This window comes from Pristiophorus japonicus, chromosome 7 (assembly GCF_044704955.1).
Source record: "Pristiophorus japonicus isolate sPriJap1 chromosome 7, sPriJap1.hap1, whole genome shotgun sequence".
Lineage (NCBI taxonomy): Eukaryota > Metazoa > Chordata > Chondrichthyes > Pristiophoridae > Pristiophorus > Pristiophorus japonicus.
Window position 1 is genome coordinate 160,198,237 of NC_091983.1, and position 21,255 is coordinate 160,219,491.

At 42.3% G+C, this 21,255-nt stretch overlaps 2 protein-coding genes across 2 annotated transcripts in view; one reads left to right on the plus strand and one right to left on the minus strand.

Annotated features, from left to right (window-relative positions):
* Positions 1-13,167, plus strand: part of LOC139266649 (interleukin-20 receptor subunit alpha-like) — a 90,970-nt gene extending 77,803 nt beyond the window's left edge. The window contains exons 4-7 of the mRNA XM_070884236.1: positions 532-707; positions 900-1,044; positions 3,619-3,758; positions 11,826-13,167. Coding sequence (XP_070740337.1) covers positions 532-707; positions 900-1,044; positions 3,619-3,758; positions 11,826-12,950 — 1,586 coding nt within the window. The 3' untranslated portion in view covers positions 12,951-13,167. The remainder of the gene's footprint in view (positions 1-531; positions 708-899; positions 1,045-3,618; positions 3,759-11,825) is intronic.
* slc35d3 (solute carrier family 35 member D3) overlaps positions 5,453-21,255 on the minus strand; it is a 96,156-nt gene continuing 80,353 nt past the window's right edge. Inside the window, exon 3 of the transcript XR_011593886.1 lies at positions 5,453-5,537. The gene's annotated coding sequence lies outside the window, so the exon portion shown is untranslated. The remainder of the gene's footprint in view (positions 5,538-21,255) is intronic.

Below are 21,255 nucleotides of genomic sequence, written 5' to 3' on the forward strand. Positions count from 1 at the left end.
AGTGCCACGGGATCTTTTACGTCCACCTGAGAGAGCAGACGAGGCCTCGGTTTAATGTCTCATCCGAAAGACAGCACTTCTGACACTGCAGCACTCCCTCAGCACTGCACTGGAGTGGCAGCCTAGATTTATGTGCTCGACCCTGGAGTGGGACTTGAACCCAAAACCTTCTGACTCAGAGACAAGAGGCTACCCACTGAGCCACAGTTATAGTTATATCCTACCCAGTATTTTTGCAATATGTTGGTTCATATACAGCAGCAGAGTTCAGAGTTCAGCAATAATAGAGGCAAATCTGCAGACAGCTGGTTATTTCCTCAGATGCACTCCCTGCACACATCACTCTTCTTTGGGAGTGCTATATCAGGGAATCACCCCTAATAATTAATTTTACAACATAAAAAATATAATCTACAGGACTACTAAATTATTATGTATGGTTAGTGGCTATTTTGGGCTGTTTTGAGTGTCAAATGAAATGGCCAATGTTGTGCATTTTCTTTTATTATCTGCATATTGGTTATCTTCCAGCAAACATCAGTTTTCCAAAAGTAAAAGTAGAAGCTGGGGTCTGTTCCATCTCCATTACATTGACTGCTCCCAAAAAATGGAAGAACAACAATGAGGCTCGAGCTATTTCACTTGCTAAAGTTTTCCATGACTTAAAATACAAATTGTCTGTCATTAATAGAAAGACCAACAAGTCGGTAAGAGAAATTCATACTTTATTCAGACTTTAGCTATATGTACATACAGACTAGAAAATAGTACATAAAGCATATGCTTGAATACAAGAAAAATATATTGCTACATTGGCTATTCTGGCCACTCAGATTTGTATGACAAAGATGCAGCTACAGTTATTTATAATTATTATGCAATTGATGCTTTATTTTTAGCTCAATTTCCAAGAAGATAGTACATTTAAAAAAGTGGACGCTCTGGAACATGATACCATGTATTGTGTAACTGCCCGGTCAGTGGAAGAATCCTTTTTCAGAATAAGTGAACCTTCTGAAATTGTGTGTGTAACAACACCAAAAGGTGAGGGTGTTATTCTAAATATGAAACTTTATAAATCAACCAGGGCAAGACTATTTATTAAGCAATATATATATATATATATTGATAATGGAAATTACATTGCAGAAGGAGACAATTCAGTCCATTGTGCCTGTGCCTCCTGCTAGCTCTTTCAACTGTAACTAATCTAATCTCTGCCCTTTCAGAGTATCCTTCTTTATTCTTCCTTTTAAAATTCTTATCCAGTTGCCTATTTAATGATGATATAGTCTCTGCCTCAAAAGCCAACTATGGAAAATCATTCTATGAGCTAATAATCTGTTGCATGAAAAGGTTTTTAACTTTTCTTTTGCTCTTCTAGTGATAATCCTGAGTCTATGGGGCTGAAATTGCCCTCCACCCCAATAATTCGGATTTAATTAATATTCTCTGCCCGAATCCACGGAGCGGAGAATAGAGGGTAATTGCCCTCTTTTTGTGTTTTAATTCGTTGTGGCGGTGTTTCAGGCGACTGAGGGGCGGAAGGCGGGCAGTGTCACCAGCGCCACGCTAACGTGTAGCAATGCCCCTCCCCTTCAGTTAAAGGGGGGGGCCGCTGCGAGCTCTACAGCTACTTTAGTGGTGCCCACTGGGCCACTAGGGAGGGTTTTGGACGGGCCAATGGGCAACCATTGTAGTCGGCCGACAATTAAAATAAAATGGCAGCCGCGACAGTGCACCTTCCACTTTAAGGGCAGACGCGCCATCCAGCTACTGGCAGCTTCACACCAGGAAAAGCTGTCGGGGGGCATCAAGTGGCGGCGGCTTCGCTCCTGCGGGGCAATTTCCCTCGCGGGGCGGAAAGGGGTTGCTGCCGGATGGTAAGGGGTCGGCGCATGCCCGACATGGCGGAAACCTGTTTCTATAGCCCCCGGCTCGGGGGCAATTTCGGATGCGTAGGACCATCCGCCTGCCCCCAGTTGGAAAGGCCTTCGGTAATGGACCTTAAAGAGGGGGGAAATTTTGGACCATTGCTTCTTTGTTACTGATTCTCCAATCTTGCTCTTTTTAGTCTTTGATTATCATGAAAACTTTTGTTAAATCCTTGCTTAACCTTCTATATTCCTGTAAAAAGCACCAATTTTACAAGCCTTTCTTCATCCTTTCATCCTTTTAACCTATCATTCTAATAAATCTTTGTTGTAACTTTTCCATTCTTCTGAGCAGTTTACAATATTGCAACTGTGGTCTATGCAAATCTTGTGCAAATTGAACATCTCTTCCTTCCTTTTATATTCATTGTTGCAATGTATAAAACCTATTTGCCTCTTTATACTTTATACTCCCACCTATACAATTCTACATCCATAGATATCTCATTTCTACCACTCAGTTAAGAATCTTACCATTTAGAGTGTGCTTCCCTTCACTAATCCTTAACCCAAAATGTACAATTTCACATTTTTCTGCATTTGTCATCTATCTGCCCATATTGCTAACCTATCATCCTCCTGCCATCTTCTTCCAAGTTTGTTACACTGCGTAATTTAATATAATACCTAAATTTTCATATTATTCCTCTTGAGCCTATGTTCAAGTCATTAATTTAAATGAAAAATGTTTAACACATATCCCTAGAACAAAACACTCCCCATATTCTGACAATGGGGAAAAAAATATCCATTTACCCCTACTCTTTGCATTCTGTCCCTTAACCATATCTCTATTTGTGTGGCTGCATTCATTTTAATATCACGTTCCTTAATTATTGCAACAAGTCTGTTCATCTCATCATAACCCATATATACATGCACAATGTGTTCCTTTGTATCTATCCACTCTGACCCCCAAAATATTGTGGGAGGACTCCAGTTTTGGATGGAACCCGGATCTGACACTTTCCACCTTGTGCATTCTTTGGTCCAAATTTAAACCGAGTCCTCCGTCTGCTCTCTCTAGTCCATTGACAGTTTCGGAGGCTCTGTCTGGCGAAGCTGTTAAGAATTGTGTTCACTTGCACTCCTCCTTGGGACTAGCAAAACCGATGCTTAGCTAAAGGTTCATATAGGTCCTGTACTCGGCCTATCAATGGCTCCAAAGGGAATTGATTATCTAAAAGGAATTACCATTTTTCCCTTGGGCAATTTTTGTTTTGCCATATTCTCTTCAGTACCTTAAGGAAATCTCACTCTGCCATTGGAGCAGCCAATCCGATGTTTCTTGCATCAGTCCAGGTGGGTGCCTCTGTACTGATGCGGGTTACCCTCCCCGACTGTTTAAATTACCCCCATTATTACAGCTTTATTGCTAATGCGGACCTCTCCAAATTGCCTACAAATCTTCTCAATATCTTTCCCATTATTTCAGTCATCTATAATGTGTGAATTTTCTACCAGCAGGAGAAATAAAGTCCTTGTGAGCTTAATTCTCTCTGTGCTGGTGTTTAATAAATGTCCATCAGTCCTATTTTAACCCATTTAAAATAACTGGCACAAAGAGAATTAACTCTACTAAATAATAAATGAACTCGTGGCTCTGGTTAATCAGGGTTTTGTGGACAAGGTAAATTTATTGTGCATTTTTCATTATATTTACATTATATTTTTATTTTGACAGATCCTACAAAAGAAATGATCAAAATGATCCTGTTTGGATGTGTTCTGCCAGTCTTCATTTTATTTTTTTTGCTCTCTTTGGTGTGCTATTTCATGTACAAATATGTGTACGTCAGTGATCAGAAGCAACCTGTAAATCTGGTAAGCAGTTTCTGCCAGCTTATTATGATGGACTCTGCAGACTATGCTGTTATTCCAAGTCATACTAAAAACATATTATGGGGAAAGCATTAGAGGTTATATTCCATATGTTTTTCTATTAATGAGAAAACCTATATTAGAAGGTGCAGCAGAGAATACCTAAATAACTGTCGTTCCTGGCGGGTTTATCAACACTGGCAAACGGTACGCATACTTGTGCCAGATATTTACAACGTCCTTCATTATCTGAAATAGGGCAGATAATGTGTATCTACGCCAGGTAGTCCAGGATTATGCACTACAAAGAGAAATTGAACAAAAAGTGCATATGAAATGAGAGAAATTGATTTAAGCTTAGATTTGTTGAAAGGATCCTCACCATTGGAAGTTGAAAACATTAGTTTATGGATATAAGTCGCCAGTAAGAAGAAGCCCAGGTCTACAGCAGAAGCACCAGGATGTTGGCTTCTCCAATTAGAAGGGTTTGAGTTTGATTCCTTGCCTCAACTAAAATCCATGGGCAAACTTCTTCTCCAAGTAGAGTTTCATCACTTTTGATCATGGGCAAAGAGGAGGAGGCCCAGGTGTTTCAACCAGTGAGTGACATGGATAATTTCTGTGTTGTCGATAAGCTTGACCATCCTGTCCTCCAACCAAGGAAGATTGCATAGATGAGAGCTGCAAACACGGGTTGGATATATCAGAACATTTTAAAAATGCTGGCATATGTTTTTATGTTCAATATCAGCTGCTGATATTTGAAACAGATGAGTTACAACCAGGGGTGTATGGAGTGTACACATTCGCACAAATGCCAACCCCACCATCTCATCAATCAAGAATCAACTCTTAAAAAATTAAGAGATTTGGTATTAAAAAAAGTTGCTATTTTTAAAAAAATTAAACCAACATAGATTGACATAAAAACAGAAAATGCTGGAAATACTCAGCAGGTCAGGCAGCATCTGTGGAGAGAGAAACAGAGTTAACGTATCAGGTCAATGACTCTTCGTCAGAACTGGAAAAAGTTAGAGATGTAAGTTGGTTTATAAACCTCATTAGTGGCATATTTAATCTCTATCAGGTCACCGTGCTTTACTAAAACACTTACTGCATCTGAAAATGCTTTACAAAAAACTTTTTAAAAATCTACTTGTTCTCACCACATTGCTATGCATCTCAGTTTAAGGTTACAATGATTGCCCTCTGTTCCTGTTCCCTCTGTTCCTGTTCCCTCTGTTCCTGTGTCCAGTGTTCCTGTGCCCACTGTTCCTGTTCCCTTGTTACTGTGCATTTCCTATTACTGTGATCAGAATATTACTGAAGCTCTGAGCTTGCGAACAGTACAATCAGGCTGCCAGGCAGAGGGTGTAACCTGAACAGTTAAAACTATGTTTGTTACTGGACAGGATTGCATGCTGATAAACACGGGGTTGCTGAGGTACCTACTAACTTGCCTTTGACTGTCTAATAACCCTCTTGGGCCGCACTTGCACTCCCACTGCCCACTGCACCTTCGCCCTGGCGATCCTGACTCCAGGCAGGCAGTTGCGCTGTAACCTCACCTTGATGGCAACCGTGTGATTGGCAGGCCTGCCCGGCCACTAACGTGCGTCTGGAGGATCCTGCCTTTTCTTCACAGCGATTGGCTGGCAGATCCCTCAAAACCTTCTCGCGGACCCCCAGTTGAGAACCCCTGGTATAGATCACAGTCACATTTCACCATCTACTTTGAGTAGTTTCATGCTGTGAAACCATTGCCTGTCAGGTTCCTGTCACCTACAAGTTTAGAAAAAAAAATCATGAGATTTCAGTGTTGAATCACAACATCATGAGTGAGGCTTCATTTCACTCAGAAATCAGGTCTTTCGCGATAGATTCGCATGAGTTGGCATGTCTGCACTCGCATGCAATTTTTAATCTCCTGGGGCAGCAAAAATGAACCCCACTCTCCACTTTCTATTCCTACCTATAGCTGCTCCTGGGGATTGAATACATGGGAGTTCTCTTGATAGTTTTGTGAAATCGAGAGTTAAGCCCATAGCAGCAACAAATAGGAATGAGGAATAGGAGAGTGTCAGTGGGAACTGAAGGGAAAAGATAGAAACATAGAAACATAGAAAATAGGAGTAGGCCATTCGGCCCTTTGAGCCTGCACCACCATTCAATAAGATCATGGCTGATCATTCACCTCAGTACCTCTTTCCTGCTTTCTCTCCATACCCCTTGATCCCTTTAGCCGTAAGGGCCATATCTAACTCCCTCTTGAATATATCCAATGGGGAATCGGAGTGAGAGCATGGCCCGAAGGCGAAACAGCAGACAGTGTCAGTGTGAACTGTGGGGTGGGTGGGGGGATGGTGAAGAAGAGTCCCGGTATGAACTGTGGGGGAGGGGAAGAAGAATCCCGGTATGAACTGTGAGGAAGAGGTAGAAGAGAACTGGAATGAATTGTGGGGGAGGGGAAGTAGAGTGCCAATATGAATAGTGAGGGAAGAATAGAAGAGGAACTCTGTGGCACTTTGACAACTGTATAAACAATTTTAAAACAATTTCACAATACATAACCACAATACCATACAATTTCTCCACAAGGAATTAGGGGACACCCCCACAGATTTTACCACAACCCTCCACTATACAAGTAAATCATAGGCAGTCCCTCGAAGCGAGGATGACTTCACAGGTTTTCAATGAAGGACTTAATATTCCAGGTCCTGAACTACATAGTGTAGGGTGGAAGATGCCTGTGCTTGGATTTTTTTAACTTGTGGTGGCCGTTGCACACTAGCCACTACACGGGCTTGAAATAGCTAGGTCTTGGTCCAGTGGCAAGGATTAACCAAGACGACTGGAGACCTGCTCTGCTGCACGGGCCTAGTGAGCACACATATCGCAGTGTGGGTTGACCCGTGCTGCCCCTGGGCCCACGCCTCTTCTGGCCCCGAACTCGCGCCTCTCCTGGACCCCGATCACGTCCCTCTACAATCTCTCGCCGCTTCTTCGCCCTGACCTCGCTGTTCCTGCTGTCGCTGCCCACGCTCCAATCAGCGACCTGGACCTTGATGACATCCCTCTTCGCTGCCATCACCCTCCTGCACCAGCTCGCGCTGTACCTTGAAGTGGTACGTCTCCACGCTGCCCATGGCCGCCGCTCCTTTTATGGCCCCGACCTGCCACTGATGGTCTCTTGATATATACAAATAAAGGAATGCTGGTAATAACTATATCGACAAGTCCATTTGCCACTACATTTTCAGCGCAACTACAAGTCATAGACCTATATTCAGGGTTTGAGTTGTCAGCTTTTTTGAGGCTGGATCATTTTTTTTTAAGTGTTGATTGGATTTTGCTAGTTTTCTAGATTGGTAAGTACGCTGCTGTTCCCAGCTGATGCTCTTTGTATTAGTCGGGAATTCCTGGTCCCAGAATGAATCGGGAATTCCCACCTATTGCACGACAAAGCTACAACCACATTGGCAGTAAATTACACATCAAGTTGGTAAAGTGTCTCTCTGAATTGGAGAAATTTTAGAGGGAGACTGCCACAATTGATTGGATAGAGTAAGGGGTTGCCTCTTAAAGGAAGGGAGTGAATGTTGTGGTAGTTTTTGGGGAGGTGAATAATAAATAAACCTAAATCTTTCTTGTATTTTCCCTAAATTTTTATAGATTAAATTGTATTAATTGTGAAGCAAAATAGTGTTTAAAATGACCTGAGCGCACAATTTTTAACATGAAATTATTCAGGGGAGCATGTCCATGCATCCCTCTAGAAATGTGTGCATCACTAATGGAGAGGCAGAATTTAGAGGAAGTATGTCCAGTTTGAACTTTGATGCCTATGTCTGAGGTTGCAATTTAGGAACAGACTTTCAGACAATAATTGCCACATTGAAATAAACTTTATTTTTTTGGTTGACGGCTGAGAGAACCATGTGTCATTCACCGGTTTGATGCCACATGTAAGTTATGTGATTATGGGGTGAATTGTTCACCAGAGTGGTATTGGGGGTGGGGCGGGGGTTGGGGGGCGGGTGCATCTGGTAGTGCCACCAGGAGGCCCAGTGCAGTTTGAGGAATGGACCTCATTTGCATGAGCCCACCGGCTGCGGACGGAAACTGAATTCGGACCACCGCAATATTAGGCCACCTGCAGGCCTCTGGACCAAAGTATGAAGGCTCCTGAGGGCTGAGAGGGCCCCAATCTGGAAGAGCAAGGCTGCGGTCAAGGCTGAATTTGTGAAGCCTGTAGAAGCAATCCTGCGCCCCCGACCCTACAGAAATGCAGAGGAACCACCACCAGATGCTGGTCGGCAAATGGCTCAGTCCAACAGTGGCAATTGGGGTCCTATTGACATATAGGACCCCGATTTTCATTTTAAATGGGGCTACCGTCTGACTCGAGGGGCCACTCTGGCTGCCCAGCGGTAGACCCAGTGAACATTGCTGTGGTCACAGTGACGGCTACAATGGGATGGCAAGTCATTTCCCATCAATTTCATAGGAATCTACCGCCCAATGTTTTTATATCATTGCATTATGCATTTGTGAAAGAAAACAAAAAGTAGTTTGTAAACATTTTTTGTGAGTGTTGTGCTCCTTTAAATACATATGTCTGGTAAGTTAATTATGTCTAAATGAAACATACTGTAGGAATAAATTTGAGCAAAGATCGTCTCACAATCAGTCATATGATAACTGTAACAATATGAGCTATCTAGATTGTCCTTGCAGAGGTATGTGAGTTGCGTATTACCTTTATGTACTTTAATTCTACTTTGTACTGAAATTGTGGAGCACTAGCTGATATTCTGAAATCCCAATTCAATTGAGTCCATGATTGCTTCAGATAAATTTATCCTTTCTTCCCTAACTCACGGCAAGCATTATCTATCACTTTCCAAATAAATCAAAGAATATTACAGCTTTAAAGCTCATGACCTGTAATTTGTGTTCAGCAGCAAAGCCAAGGCCTTTGCCACTCCCAAAGTAAGCTTCCCAGAAATCTTGCAATCTCTGTGACGAGAAGTTCGATTTTTCCGATGTTCAGTTAAGTTCAGTGTGTTAATGGGAAATTCCTAGCGCGAGCTGCTGTGATGTCCTCAAGCTGTCTAAGCAGCCGCTCACAATGCAGAATTCTCACAGACCGGGAACCAAGAAGTGAAGAAGCTCCTTTTATTCTATTTTAAAAAAAATGTTAGAGAGTAATAAAAAAAAATAGGGGCTCTCCCATAGGGAAAAGGTAAACCTGAAATAAATATGAACAATCTTTTTTAAAAAAAAGTTTGTTTCTTAAAAATTGTAATTTTTATTAAAATAGAGAAATTTGGCACTTCAAGGTTATAATGTCTGTTTAGCAGCCAATATACTGTTCAAACCCCAGTTACACCAAATCCAAAAAGGTCTAGCCTTTACTGGGGTATTTAACAGCGATATTACTGTGGAAAAGCAAAAGTTTTCGTCAATTTCACTGATTGTCAGCTATGGAACAGGGTGGGGGGGGAGGGGATGCAGGGGGACACAGTGCAGCCAGTGTCGGAGCAGTGAATGACTGACTGCAACTTCAGGATTAATCCTGAACATGGAAATCCTGAAGTTGCGGACAGTTTCAAAGGGGTAATAACTGCGACTGCTGCTCGTTCGCTGTTATTTCCCACCGCAAATTCTGGACCATTATCTAATTTAGTATATTTTCAAGATGTCAATCATTCCTTCTTCAAGTACTTTAAAATCATTAGGCAGCGACAACCTCAGAACAGGTATTTGGTACACAACGGGCTCATCGGGCCGAATGGCCGCCTTCTGTGCTGTATCCATTCTATGGGTTCAAAATTGGCCAGAATTTGCTCCATTTTTTTTGGAGCAACTTGATTTTTCTGGAGAATCTTAAAAAATCCCCATTTTGCACATTCAATTTGCAACAGTGTAAGTGAGTTAGTTACAATTTTTTTAGTTTAGTTTAGTTTTTCTCAAAAGTGGCGTTACCAGCCACCTACGCCAGTTTTGGCCATTTAGGCCACTTTGGCCAGCTAATAGTTACTCCAAATCTACTTAGGCCAGCAGATGTGGCCACTTCAGAAAACTCTTGCGGAGAGTTAAGAAATCAGCGCAGGTAGGTACATCGGAGGCCAGCAGAACTTAATGACTTGATTAAAGAATGTGAATAGGATCAAACAGCTGTATAGGACATCATATGACAAACTTCGCAAAGTTAATTTACTATACAACAGAAGCATTCGTGGAAGCTTAAACTACAAAAATAAAAGAAGTAAAAGATAGTTGAATTAAATTGCCCTAATCTCACAACTAGTTTAAACAACTATTTGTTTGCAATGATTATACTGGGCCAAAATTGAGCCCATATTATCTAAATAAAGTCTACTTCAATAAATAATATATTCTCTGTGTTCCTCTGTCACTTATGTTCTTCTTTCACAATAGCACCAGGTGAATAGGCTTGACAAATAGCCACCACTATTCACAAGAGACAAAACATATTTACATAATTTTTTCAAAATATCCAAAAGTCCAGGAAAATGACAAGCCATTAAGAAAGTTCAAAAATCGCTACAGTGCATAATATTTCAAACCTGAGGTCGATCATGCGCGGACACTCCACTGCGCATGTGCAGACATCCCGCCACTGTTTTCAGCGCAGGACGCTGGCTCCGCCCCGACCCGATCGGCCACGCTGCGTGAAGACCGAGGAGAGACCAGACAGCGGCCAAAGTGGGGAGCGATTTTTATTTTATTTATTTTTTTCCTTTCCTCCCCCTGACACACTTATCAACGGAGAAAAGCGACGCATCTCCGGTAAGTGCGCCGAAAAAAGGGGTGGGCCAAATTTAAGCCCAATGATTCTAATGAAAAGTATTGTGGATAAACTATAGGGAGGCACCAAGCCGAAGCCAGGTGCCTCCTCACAGTAATATTTGCTTAATGGGATAATGAGATAAAGAGGATATTTTGTCTACTGCTGGGTGTTCCTTTTTAAAATATCCAGCATGTCAACAAATATTTTTCTTATCATTTTTCTCCCATTCCTTCATTTCCTAAAGGCTTTCACTCTTTGCTGGGGTATAGATCCATGGACAGTATTCACCCTCTGGTTTTCCGCCTAGTGATCATTATTCACGTGAGCTTTGACAATGAGTATCAGTAGACTGGACCAACCAAGCTAAGGCCAATCCTGTCCCTGCCCAAAATCCATGCATATATAATTTCCAGGGGTCTCTGTATATTGATCAGCAATGGGACCTCTGGCCGATTTTTCCTGTCCCTAACACTGAGGCTAATTTTAGCTTCCCGACCATCACCCCAAGTCAGCACCTTGCAAGGATCAAGACAATGACTTCCCTGGTCTGTATGGCTTAGCTGCTTCCTGGATTCAACTCACTATACCGTCAGAGGAGTTTTTTTGAAATAGAATTTAACATGTTAAGCACCTAAATCTCATGACTATAATCTTAACAAAATCTTGGTTTATGCAGTAAACTACCATTTAAAAAAAAAAAAAAATTGTAACTGTTAATCCAGATTATTTTATGAATTCACATTAAAAGTTGTAGTTCTAGATTTTCCTCTTCAGTATCCAAGCTCAGGAGCATCATATTCTAGGAGCACCTATTGGAAATTCAGGTACAAGCTGCCCACAGTTTCCCATCCAATATCTTAATGTACAGAAAACTGTGAGCAGCAGGTGCCTGAGTTTCTGTTCGGAGCTCCTGGTGAGTGAAGCTTGTATGCACGGGGCAGAAGACAAAAAAACTAGGCCATGATTTTGGATGTGAAGATTATATCTTTGATGTATGTTTGAGCATTATTTATAAATATATGTTTGTGAACGTTTCTCCCTGTGAAGACTTTGAGGGAACTTTTCAGCAGTTGTTCTAAATGCCACAGAGCTGCCAACTTGATTCCATACCATCAAAGGGGCACAACCTTCATGAAAGAAGTATAACATATTTTCATGCAGAATGTGCCTCTTTAACACTAATATACTAATGTTAATACTCTGCCTGTTTGAAGCTATTTTGTGCTCTAACTTTATCTTCTTTCTTTCAGCTACTGCAGTATCGCCCATCAAAGAAGACATTCATGTTTATTCCACCTGAACCTTTGAAGGTTAATATTATGGTTCTTGAAAATGGAGGCAGTAAAGTGCTGTTGCGTGGTTATGTGAATGCTGACGATTGTGAAATCCCTTTAACCTCCCAGGTTAGCAGTGAGTCTGCTAATAAATGGAGTGCCATACCCTTGGTAATAGAAAGCGGCAAAATTGTATACAAGTCTCAGACTATAGAAAATCCAACCACAGAAAATGATGCGAGTAGCCGAGAGAGTGATGTGCAGGCTTCTGGTCAGCCCCAGCAAAATGATTACCGAGTTCAATCTCATCCCTCAAATGAAAAAGAGACACAGAATGAAGTTCAATATGCAGTCATTGTAATGGAAAACATCGGTCACTCTCAGCAGCAGCAACACATCCAGCGGCCAAATGAGGAGCGTAAGGAACCGCTACAAGCTGGGTACAGATCACAATTGCCAACATGGCCTCTGATCAGAGAGGCTGCACAGCATCGTGTTGAATATGGGTTCATCGGAATAGATACAAGTCATAACCCACAATATGAACAAGCACTCCACACATCAAATGTGGAGATCAAGGAGCCACAGCAGACTGGTTATATAACTCGTCCACTTGCAAATGGTATGAACACAGGGACTGCAGGGAGTGATGCCGATTGCACTAGAGTTGGATCATGTGGAGCTATTGATCCACAACATGAAAGAGTTTATCTGCCCCAGGAACTGGAACAGAGTAATTGTAAGTCACAGTTTCAACCATGGCCACCAACTGAAAAGGCTCCGCTGGATAGTATTGACCATTGTCCTGTTGTAATGGGTAGCAGCTTTCATTTACTGAAGGAGAAACAGCATGAAGAAATCGAGGAGCCAGATACAACAGTATTAGATTGGGACTTCACTACTGGCAGACTGACCATACCTGAAATCAGTGTCAAGGCAGATTCAGAGAACAGTGGTTCTCTAACACAAACTGTAGAGCCAGAGATTGGTCTCCTGTCCTCACTATGTACAAAGGCCCTTCCTGACGAATCTTTAATGACTGAAGAAGATATGTACATATCACAGTTCCAAAAGCACTGGAGACTGCATATACAAGCATAGCAATCAGTGATCATGCATCTCTGGATAAATATGGCATGCGTATTTTCTTTTAAGGTGTGCTACCCTTCTGCCTTTCCTCTTGTTTTCTTCCTGTTGATCTCTCGTCAGATCATATAGCTTCTCTGGCTGAGAGAGTAGCCAGGAAGCCTGTTCCTCAGCCTCTTCCTACACCTCCCTTTAGGTGCGAACTAGGATGTATCAAACACCACAGCTGATATCAGGAACTCAGCAAACTGGAGGCTCAACTAACAACACCGTTAAAGTCATGGCAGGAAAGGTGCAATGTAATGTGTTAACCATTAGACTGCTGAAGTTATTAGAACTTTATAAAGTTCATGTATTTGAGTTTTTTTGCATATTCTTTAAATGCTTTTAGATACACAGGCCCGATTTACCCCTAATGTTTCTAACGTTAATTCTAACCCTAACACAACTCAGATTTATATATCCATTAACCCTCTCATTGATGCCACTGTCCAAAATTGCCAGCTTTGGGATTGGAGTGTACTAGATGCTGAATTGTCACCAAATATATAATAACTGCAACACTTACTTCGGCGCACACACACACAGTGAATATAAAGCAACAAAACCACAATCCAGCACAAAGTAAGGCTTTTAATAGCAAGTTAGCAAGACTGTCAATACCAGGCAGACCCTAAAATAGAGTCCTGCAGGCAGCCCATTGGCACAGCAAAGCCATGCAGTTCACTGGAACCAGAACAGGGCAAAATAGGTCAGCCAATACATCCCTACTAGTACCCAGTTAGTATTAATGTGACACAAGTAACTAAGGAAGCAGGAAACATTACTTCTAAAATAGGAAGGAAATAAAATAGCAATGAACAAGGAGACATATTGGTGCAGTGGGTTGGCACATTGTCCTCTTGGACTTAGATTTAAATAAAGAATACAGCTATTTACAATCTATATTAACGACTTGGAGGAAAGGACCGAGTGTAACGTAGCCAAGTTTACTGATGTTACAAAGATGGGAGGAAAAGCAATGTGTGAGAAGGACACAAAAAATCTGCAAAAGGACATAGACAGGCTAAGTGAGTGGGCAAAAATTTGGCAGATGCAGTATAATGTTGGAAAGTGTGAAGTCATGCACTTTGGCAGAAAAAAATCAAAGAGCAAGTTATTATTTAAATAAAGAAAGATTGCAAAGTGCCGCAGTACAGCGGGACCTGGCGGTACTTGTGCATGAAACACAAAAGGATAGTATGCAGGTACAGCAAGTGATCAGGAAGGCTAATGGTATGGGGATGGAGTATAAAAGCAGGGAAGTCTTGCTACAGCTATACAAGGTTTTGGTGAGGCCACACCTAGAATGCTGCGTGCAGTTTTGATTTCCATATTTAAGGAATAGGAGCAGGAGTAAGCCCCTTGCTGTGGAGGCAGTTCAGAGAAGGTTCACTAGGTTGATTCTGGAGATGAGGGAGTTGACTTATGAGGAAAGGTTGAGTAGGTTGGGCCTCTACTCTTTGGAATTCAGAAGAATAAGAGGTGATCTTATCGAAACGCATAAGATTATGAGGGGGCTTGACAAGGTGGATGCAGAGAGGATATTTCCACTGATAGAGGAGACTAGAACTAGTGGGCGTGATCTTAGAATAAGGGTCCGCCCATTTAAAATTGAGATGAGGAGGAATTTCTTCTCTGAGGGTTGTAAATCTGTGGAATTCACTGCCTCACAGAGCTGTGGAAGCTGGGTCATTGAATAAATTTAAGACAGAGATAGACAGTTTCTTAACCAATAAGGGTTATGGGGAGCAGGCAGAGCAGTGGACCTGAGTCCATGATCGGATCAGCCATGATCGTATTAAATGGCGGAGCAGGTTCGAGGGGCCGTATGGCCTACTCCTGCTCCTATTTCTTATGTTCTTATAAGTCCACAATAAAAAGCTGTCTGTAATTTGGCATTAATTGACAATCGAGAAACAAACTACAATGATGGCAATACAATGCATGTTGTTGGCTGGTATGGAGGCGAATGTGGCTGGCTGACCTATACCTGCCCGTCAATGATCAGTGCTGGGAGCGGGTGGCAAGAATAAAAGAATTCTCCTCACACTGGCATTGCTCAGCATGATGTGCACCAAAGCTCACCAAAAAAAGGTTAACGATAGCCCCAGAGTGTCCATTTATCCAAATGATTTCAGTGAAAAATCAAAGTCAAATGCTGCAGGAGGCTGTAGCCCCGAAATTGTGCAATCCCCTTTACACACAATTTGGGGGCAATTTTGGCAGAGTGGCAGGATCAGAAAATGGATGGAAACTAAATCCACTGGGTTTCTGCCCCTTTTTAGAGTGCCCAACAAATTGCATTATAGGGGAGCAGGTGCCCACCCCGGCCCTCATGATAGCACTTTGGTGCTTTTTAGGCCGGATTTCCAGATTACGCTCGGGATCTGCTAGAAACAATCCCAATAGGTCCAGTGGGACCTCTGTCGGCTGAGATTAAATGATGATTCTGTTGTGGCCCTACCCTGGTGCATGGGTCTGTTGTGGCCCTACCCTGGTGCATGGGTCTGTTGTGGCCCTACCCTGGTGCATGGGTCTGTTGTGGCCCTACCCTGGTGCATGGGTCTGTTGTGGCCCTACCCTGGTGCATGGGTCTGTTGTGGCCCTACCCTGGTGCATGGGTCTGTTGTGGCCCTACCCTGGTGCTTTATCTGTAACTGACCTAAACTATTTTCTAGGCTCTAAATATGATGTTCCGTTTCTTTCAGCACCTGTTTTATTTGCTTTAAATATTGCTTTCAGATCTTCAGTTTCTCTTTCTCATTCAAAAGGTAAACGTCAACTGAACCCAGATGGAGCAGTGGGAGCCTAGGAATTATTTTGTCGTAGCTTCCCATTTTTGCTGGAGCTGCTTCCAGCTCTCCCCTCTGGGAGTGCTGCCTGCGCGGCGGGGGCGGTGGGGGGTGCCTCTTTGAGCTGTTACAGGCGCTAGCACCCACTCCTGTTAATTTAAATAACCCCCAAACCTAGGATTTGGGGTGGAGGTCAAGGTGTGTACTTAGCGACAGGTGGGTGTTCTACCCTGCTGCACCTCTGGCAGCAAACAACATCCCAGGAATTTTCACTTGTTTGTAAATAAGATGGAAAAACCATTTTATGTTTCTCAAACCTAATTATGCAGTGACATTTTGCATTGAAACATCTGTTTAGATTGAATGGTTGCAACAAAGTGATGCACAACTGGTCCCCTGCCAACAACAAAAGCTACAATTTAGAACTGTTAAGAAATATGTTGTTTATATACAGAATGTTTTATGGAGATGTTATATTTTATAATTCAGGTTTATATACTCAATTGTGTTGTGTTTCAATAGTATATTCTTGTATTAAAAAAAATTATACCTATGTTGTACATGATTTTTGTTTCATTTTAAGACACAAGACAATGCTCAGTGTATCACAATAAGTAATAGTAAAACGATCAGTGTACATTACAACTTACATTTACATGGCACTCCTCACGTTATGGAAAATCTTAAGAGTTTTGCTAGGGGAGCAGAGGACACAGGTAGAAACAGGAAATATTGTAGCTTAGAAATTACTAATATCAGATGACGAAAACTTAATAATTACATATGATATTTTAGCAGAGGCATTTAATCCATTCACCTTAAATTGATTAACACTTGATGTAACAACGAATGGAGGAATGTCGTATGAACATGTTAAATATCACCAATAATAAAAGAATGACTGGCATTTACAACGTCAGGATGTCATGAAGAGCTTTACGGCCAATTAAGTACTTTTGAAGTGTAACTGTTGTAATGTAAGAAATGCAGCAGCCATTTCACACACAGCAAGGTCCCACAAACAGCATTGCAATAAGTGACCAGAAAATCTGTTTTAAATGTGGTTGGAGTGATAAATGTTGGCTAGGACACCAGGGAGAACTCCCCTGCTCTTTTTCAAAATAGTGCCATGGCAAACAGGGCCTCGGTTTAACGTCTCATCCAAAAGACACACCTCCATCCATGCAGCGCTCTCTCAGTGCTGCACTGAAGTGCCAGCTTTGATTATGGGACTGAGATTTGAACTCACAACCTTACAACTCAGAGGGGAGAGTGCTTTCCGCTGAGCCAAGGCTGAAACCTGGGGTTTATGGGAAATGCTGTAAACATAATTGAAGAGATGGCTTTTGAAGAAAGGGAGAATGGTAACAACAAAGTAAGTAACTCCGATATAGCTGGCCACATTTTACAGCAAAATAGGCATTTTAAAATTAAAACTGAAAATTCTGGAAATCCCTAGCATCTAAGAGGTAATGTGAGGTAATGCACTTTGGGAGGGCTAATAAGGAAAGGGTATAAACATTAAGCGGTAGGCCACTTAATAGTGTAGATGAACAAAGGGACCTTGGAGTGCTTGTCCACAGATCCCTGAAAGTAGCAGGCCAGGTGGATAAGGTGGTTAAGAAGGCTTACGGAATGCTTGCCTTTGTTGGCCGAGGCATAGAATATAAGAGCAGGGAGGTTATGCTTAAATTGTATAATACTCTGGTTAGGTCACAGCTGGAATACTGCGTGCCGTATTATAGGAAGGACGTGATTGCGCTGGAAAGGGTGCAGAGGAGATTTACTAGGATGCTGCCTGGAATGGAGAATCATAGTTATGAGGACAGATTGGATAGGCGGAGTTTGTTCTCCTTGGAACAGAGGAGGTTGAGAGGAGACCTCATTGAAGTGTACAAGATATTGAGGGGCCTGGATACAGTGGATAGCAAGGGCCTATTTCCATTGGTGGAGAGGTCTATTACGTGGGGGCATAGATTTAAGGTGGTTGGTGGAAGGTTCAGAGAGGATTTGAGGGGGGGGCTTCTTCACGCAGAGGGTTGTGGGGTTCTGGAACTCTGCCTGGAAGAGAGGTGGATGCAGAAACCCTCACCACATTTAAAAGATGGTTGGATGAGCATTTAAAGTGCCGTAACCTGCAGGGTTATGGACCTAGAGCTGGTATTTGGGATTAGACTGGATGACCTTTTGTTGGATGGCGCAGATATTAGGGTAAGTACTGCAGGGAATACAATACGGCCAGGATGATCTCCTGGACTAGTTTCAATCACCTGGATGGGTTGGAGAAGAATTTTCCTAGTTTTTTTTCTCTCCCTAAATTGGCCTGGGTTTTTATCTGGTTTTTGCCTCTCCCAGGAAATCACATGGCTCCGGTTGGGGTGGAGTGTAAAATGTTTCAGTATAAGGGGTGTCGCAGTTGTGAGGCGGACTGGTTTGGGCTGGATGCTCTTTGCCTTTCCGTCATTGTTCATAGGTTTATATGTAACCTTTAGGGCTGCTGACCAAGCGCCGAGCGGCTCTTTGTCGGTCGGTGTGGACACGATGGGCCGAAATAGCCTCCTCCTGCGCTGTAAATTTCTATGTTTCTAAGACACGTTAATGTTTCAGAGGAAGCCTCGTCATCAGAACTGTGTTCGGTAATATAAAAAATTGTAAATATCTGACACACCGGGAATACTAGTCGGGAAATCACAGGAGCACCTAATCTTCCATAAGTTAATTTGAATAGATGGAAAATTATGGTCTGTATACATGTAATTTCCTGGCCAGGAGCACTTTGAGTGGGGAAACAGCCTTTATTAACCTGTCTTTTTCTGTGTGTATTTGCCACATTTTTTTGTTTAAGATTTTTTAGGCATTTTAAAATGTCTGTCTTTGCAGGAAACTTGCAAAAGTTAGGATAATGTATTTTAACACATGATTCAATAGCAGTTAATTGTTACAACATTTCTAGAGTGATGTACAAATATTCTACCGATAACGATAACCAGTTTCAACTTGTTATTGGACAGCAAATGCCTGGATTTTATTAAAGGGTGTATAGTCCCTGCTTTTCCAGTATAGTCTGTTTTTCTTTGGTGATGGCATTTTTATTGGTACCTGTTTACCTTTTCTTCACTTTTCCATGAAAGAAGTGACATGTTGCCTTTCATTGAAACCGTGACTCATTTTCAGGAGAGTCCAGGATAATGCAAGTGAAACCTGGGTAGAGCCTGTTTACCTTAACATTCCACAACACAATTTCCTGTTTGTTTCTGTATATCTTATCCTATCCTTTGTAAGAGAAAGTCTGTTAAATACTGGCCTAGCAATTGGACATTGTTGTGCCCGAACCTCCCTCACCACTCTTATTACAATGAGGCAGGAGGCCCAATACCTACCCGTCCCAGCCCAGAGATTGTTCCCTGCGCTCAGTTAATGCTGGCCTGAGATCATTTCTGCCCAACCATTTCTAAATTGAAACACCTTAAACACAACTGCAATCTAAGTTTTATGGCCAATCTCACCTTGTGCAGGCATTAAGCCCCAATATAAGAAGGTCCACCACTGGTGTGGGGCTCCATAGTGGGCAGTGGTCAAGCATGTGAAGTCACACTTTTGAATGTCTGATTGTCCAATTGGCAATTTATGGGGCAGGAGGAGGCTGCACTCCTGGCATTCAGGGACCTTATAGGTACCTTCTTGAATGGCTAAACTATTCAAAACACGCCCTATACCACAATTCATGAATTTGGGTCAGGTTCTGCCTGCAGGGTTAGCCTCTCCCACAAAAACTAGATGCATGAATGCTGAGCAGGGCAGGTCTGCTTCTTCAAAGTAGATTTTTGTTGTTTAGGCTGCTTTTCAAAGATTAATTTTTTGTCAGGGAATATTTACTATCTTCTACATTGAACATTCTGCAAAGTGTTTTCTCCCTGGTGATGCTCTTCTCCACATTGTCTGTGCTAACATTTGCATTAACAGTGCCAAAGCTTTCCAGCAGTACCAGTATTGTGTTCCTAACACAGATGAGACTGCACACAGGGAAGTTAAAGTAACAGTAACCTCAGTCTTTATTAAGACACTCCAGAGTGAGGAACACGCCTTATGGGCCAGCTTATATACAGTGCTCCTAAGGGATGCTGGGATCCCTTGGGACTTCAGGGGATGCACTCCCTGGTGGCGGAACATGGGAGCCATGCTTTACAGATACACAACAACAAGTATGGTAGGATGCTGTCACAGGATTTAGATGACAGTAGTAGTGAGGTTGGAGACAGCATCAAACAAGAAATTAGGGATGCATGCAATAAGGGTACACCAGTTATCATGAGCGACTTTAATCTACATATAGATTGGGCTAACCAAACTGGTAGCAATATGGTGGAGGAGGATTTCCTGGAGTATATTGGGGATGGTTTTCTAGACCAATATGTCGAGGAGCCAACTAGAGTGCTGGCCATCCGACACTGGGTGATGTGTAATGAGAAAGGACTAATTAGCAATCTTGTATGAGGCCCCTTGGGGAAAAGTGACCATAATATGGTAGAATTCTTTATTAAGATGGAGAGTGACACAGTTAATTCAGAGACTAGGGGCTGGACTTTCCACTTGCTGGCTAAGGCCGAAAAAAATGGGCCTTGTTCCAGCGATGCGGGACGTATCGCCCGTGCTGATCGCTGGCTCAAGGCCCATTTCTTTTTGCAATTTTCCACTCTGCCTTAGCCCAGCGATGTCAAATGGGTGATGTGATTTCTCGGTGATCTCACGATCGCCCAAAGAAAATGGAAGTGAGTGGAAAAAAAAAACTTCCCTAGCAACACATTACTGTGCATGTGCAGGTTGATTTTTTTCAGGTTGATGCTCCTTCCCGCATTTTGAGAGGTCAAGGGTCTTCAAACATGCTCAGAAGCTCTGTGTGGGTCTGGGAGAGGGAGAGCGAGAGAGAGAGAAAGAGGAGAAAGGAAGCAGGTATTTTGACCAAGTCTTAAATGAGATAAATTTAAAGAATGGAGGGAGCTGCAGGAAAGCAAAGGGCCAAGCCCTTCAGTGAGGAGGTCAATGAGGCCCTAGTGAGCAGTGTCAGCGCGAGGTGGGAGGATCTGACACGGGGTGGGCATGGGAAACCTCCACCCCGTGCATATCGGAGGATCTGGGCAGAGATCGTCGGCATCTAATGAAGCCCGGACACTGGACCAGTGCCACAAAAGATGGAACAGTCTACTGGCGACTGCAAGAGTAAGGTGAAATTTAAATTTGAAATAATTTTTATTATTTAATGCATGGAAAATCTAATTAGAATCTGCAATGTTATCTCGTAATCTTTAAGCATGACTAAGTAACTAAATTATGATTACATTTATGCACCGCAACATAAATTTGAATGTTACAGTATGAAATATCTTATTCCTATGCAATGTAATGCAAACTTGTAATTGAACTTATAAATCTGTCAGTCCTAAATGTTTATTGCCAAAATCCATCTGCTTATGCCATGCAATGTTACC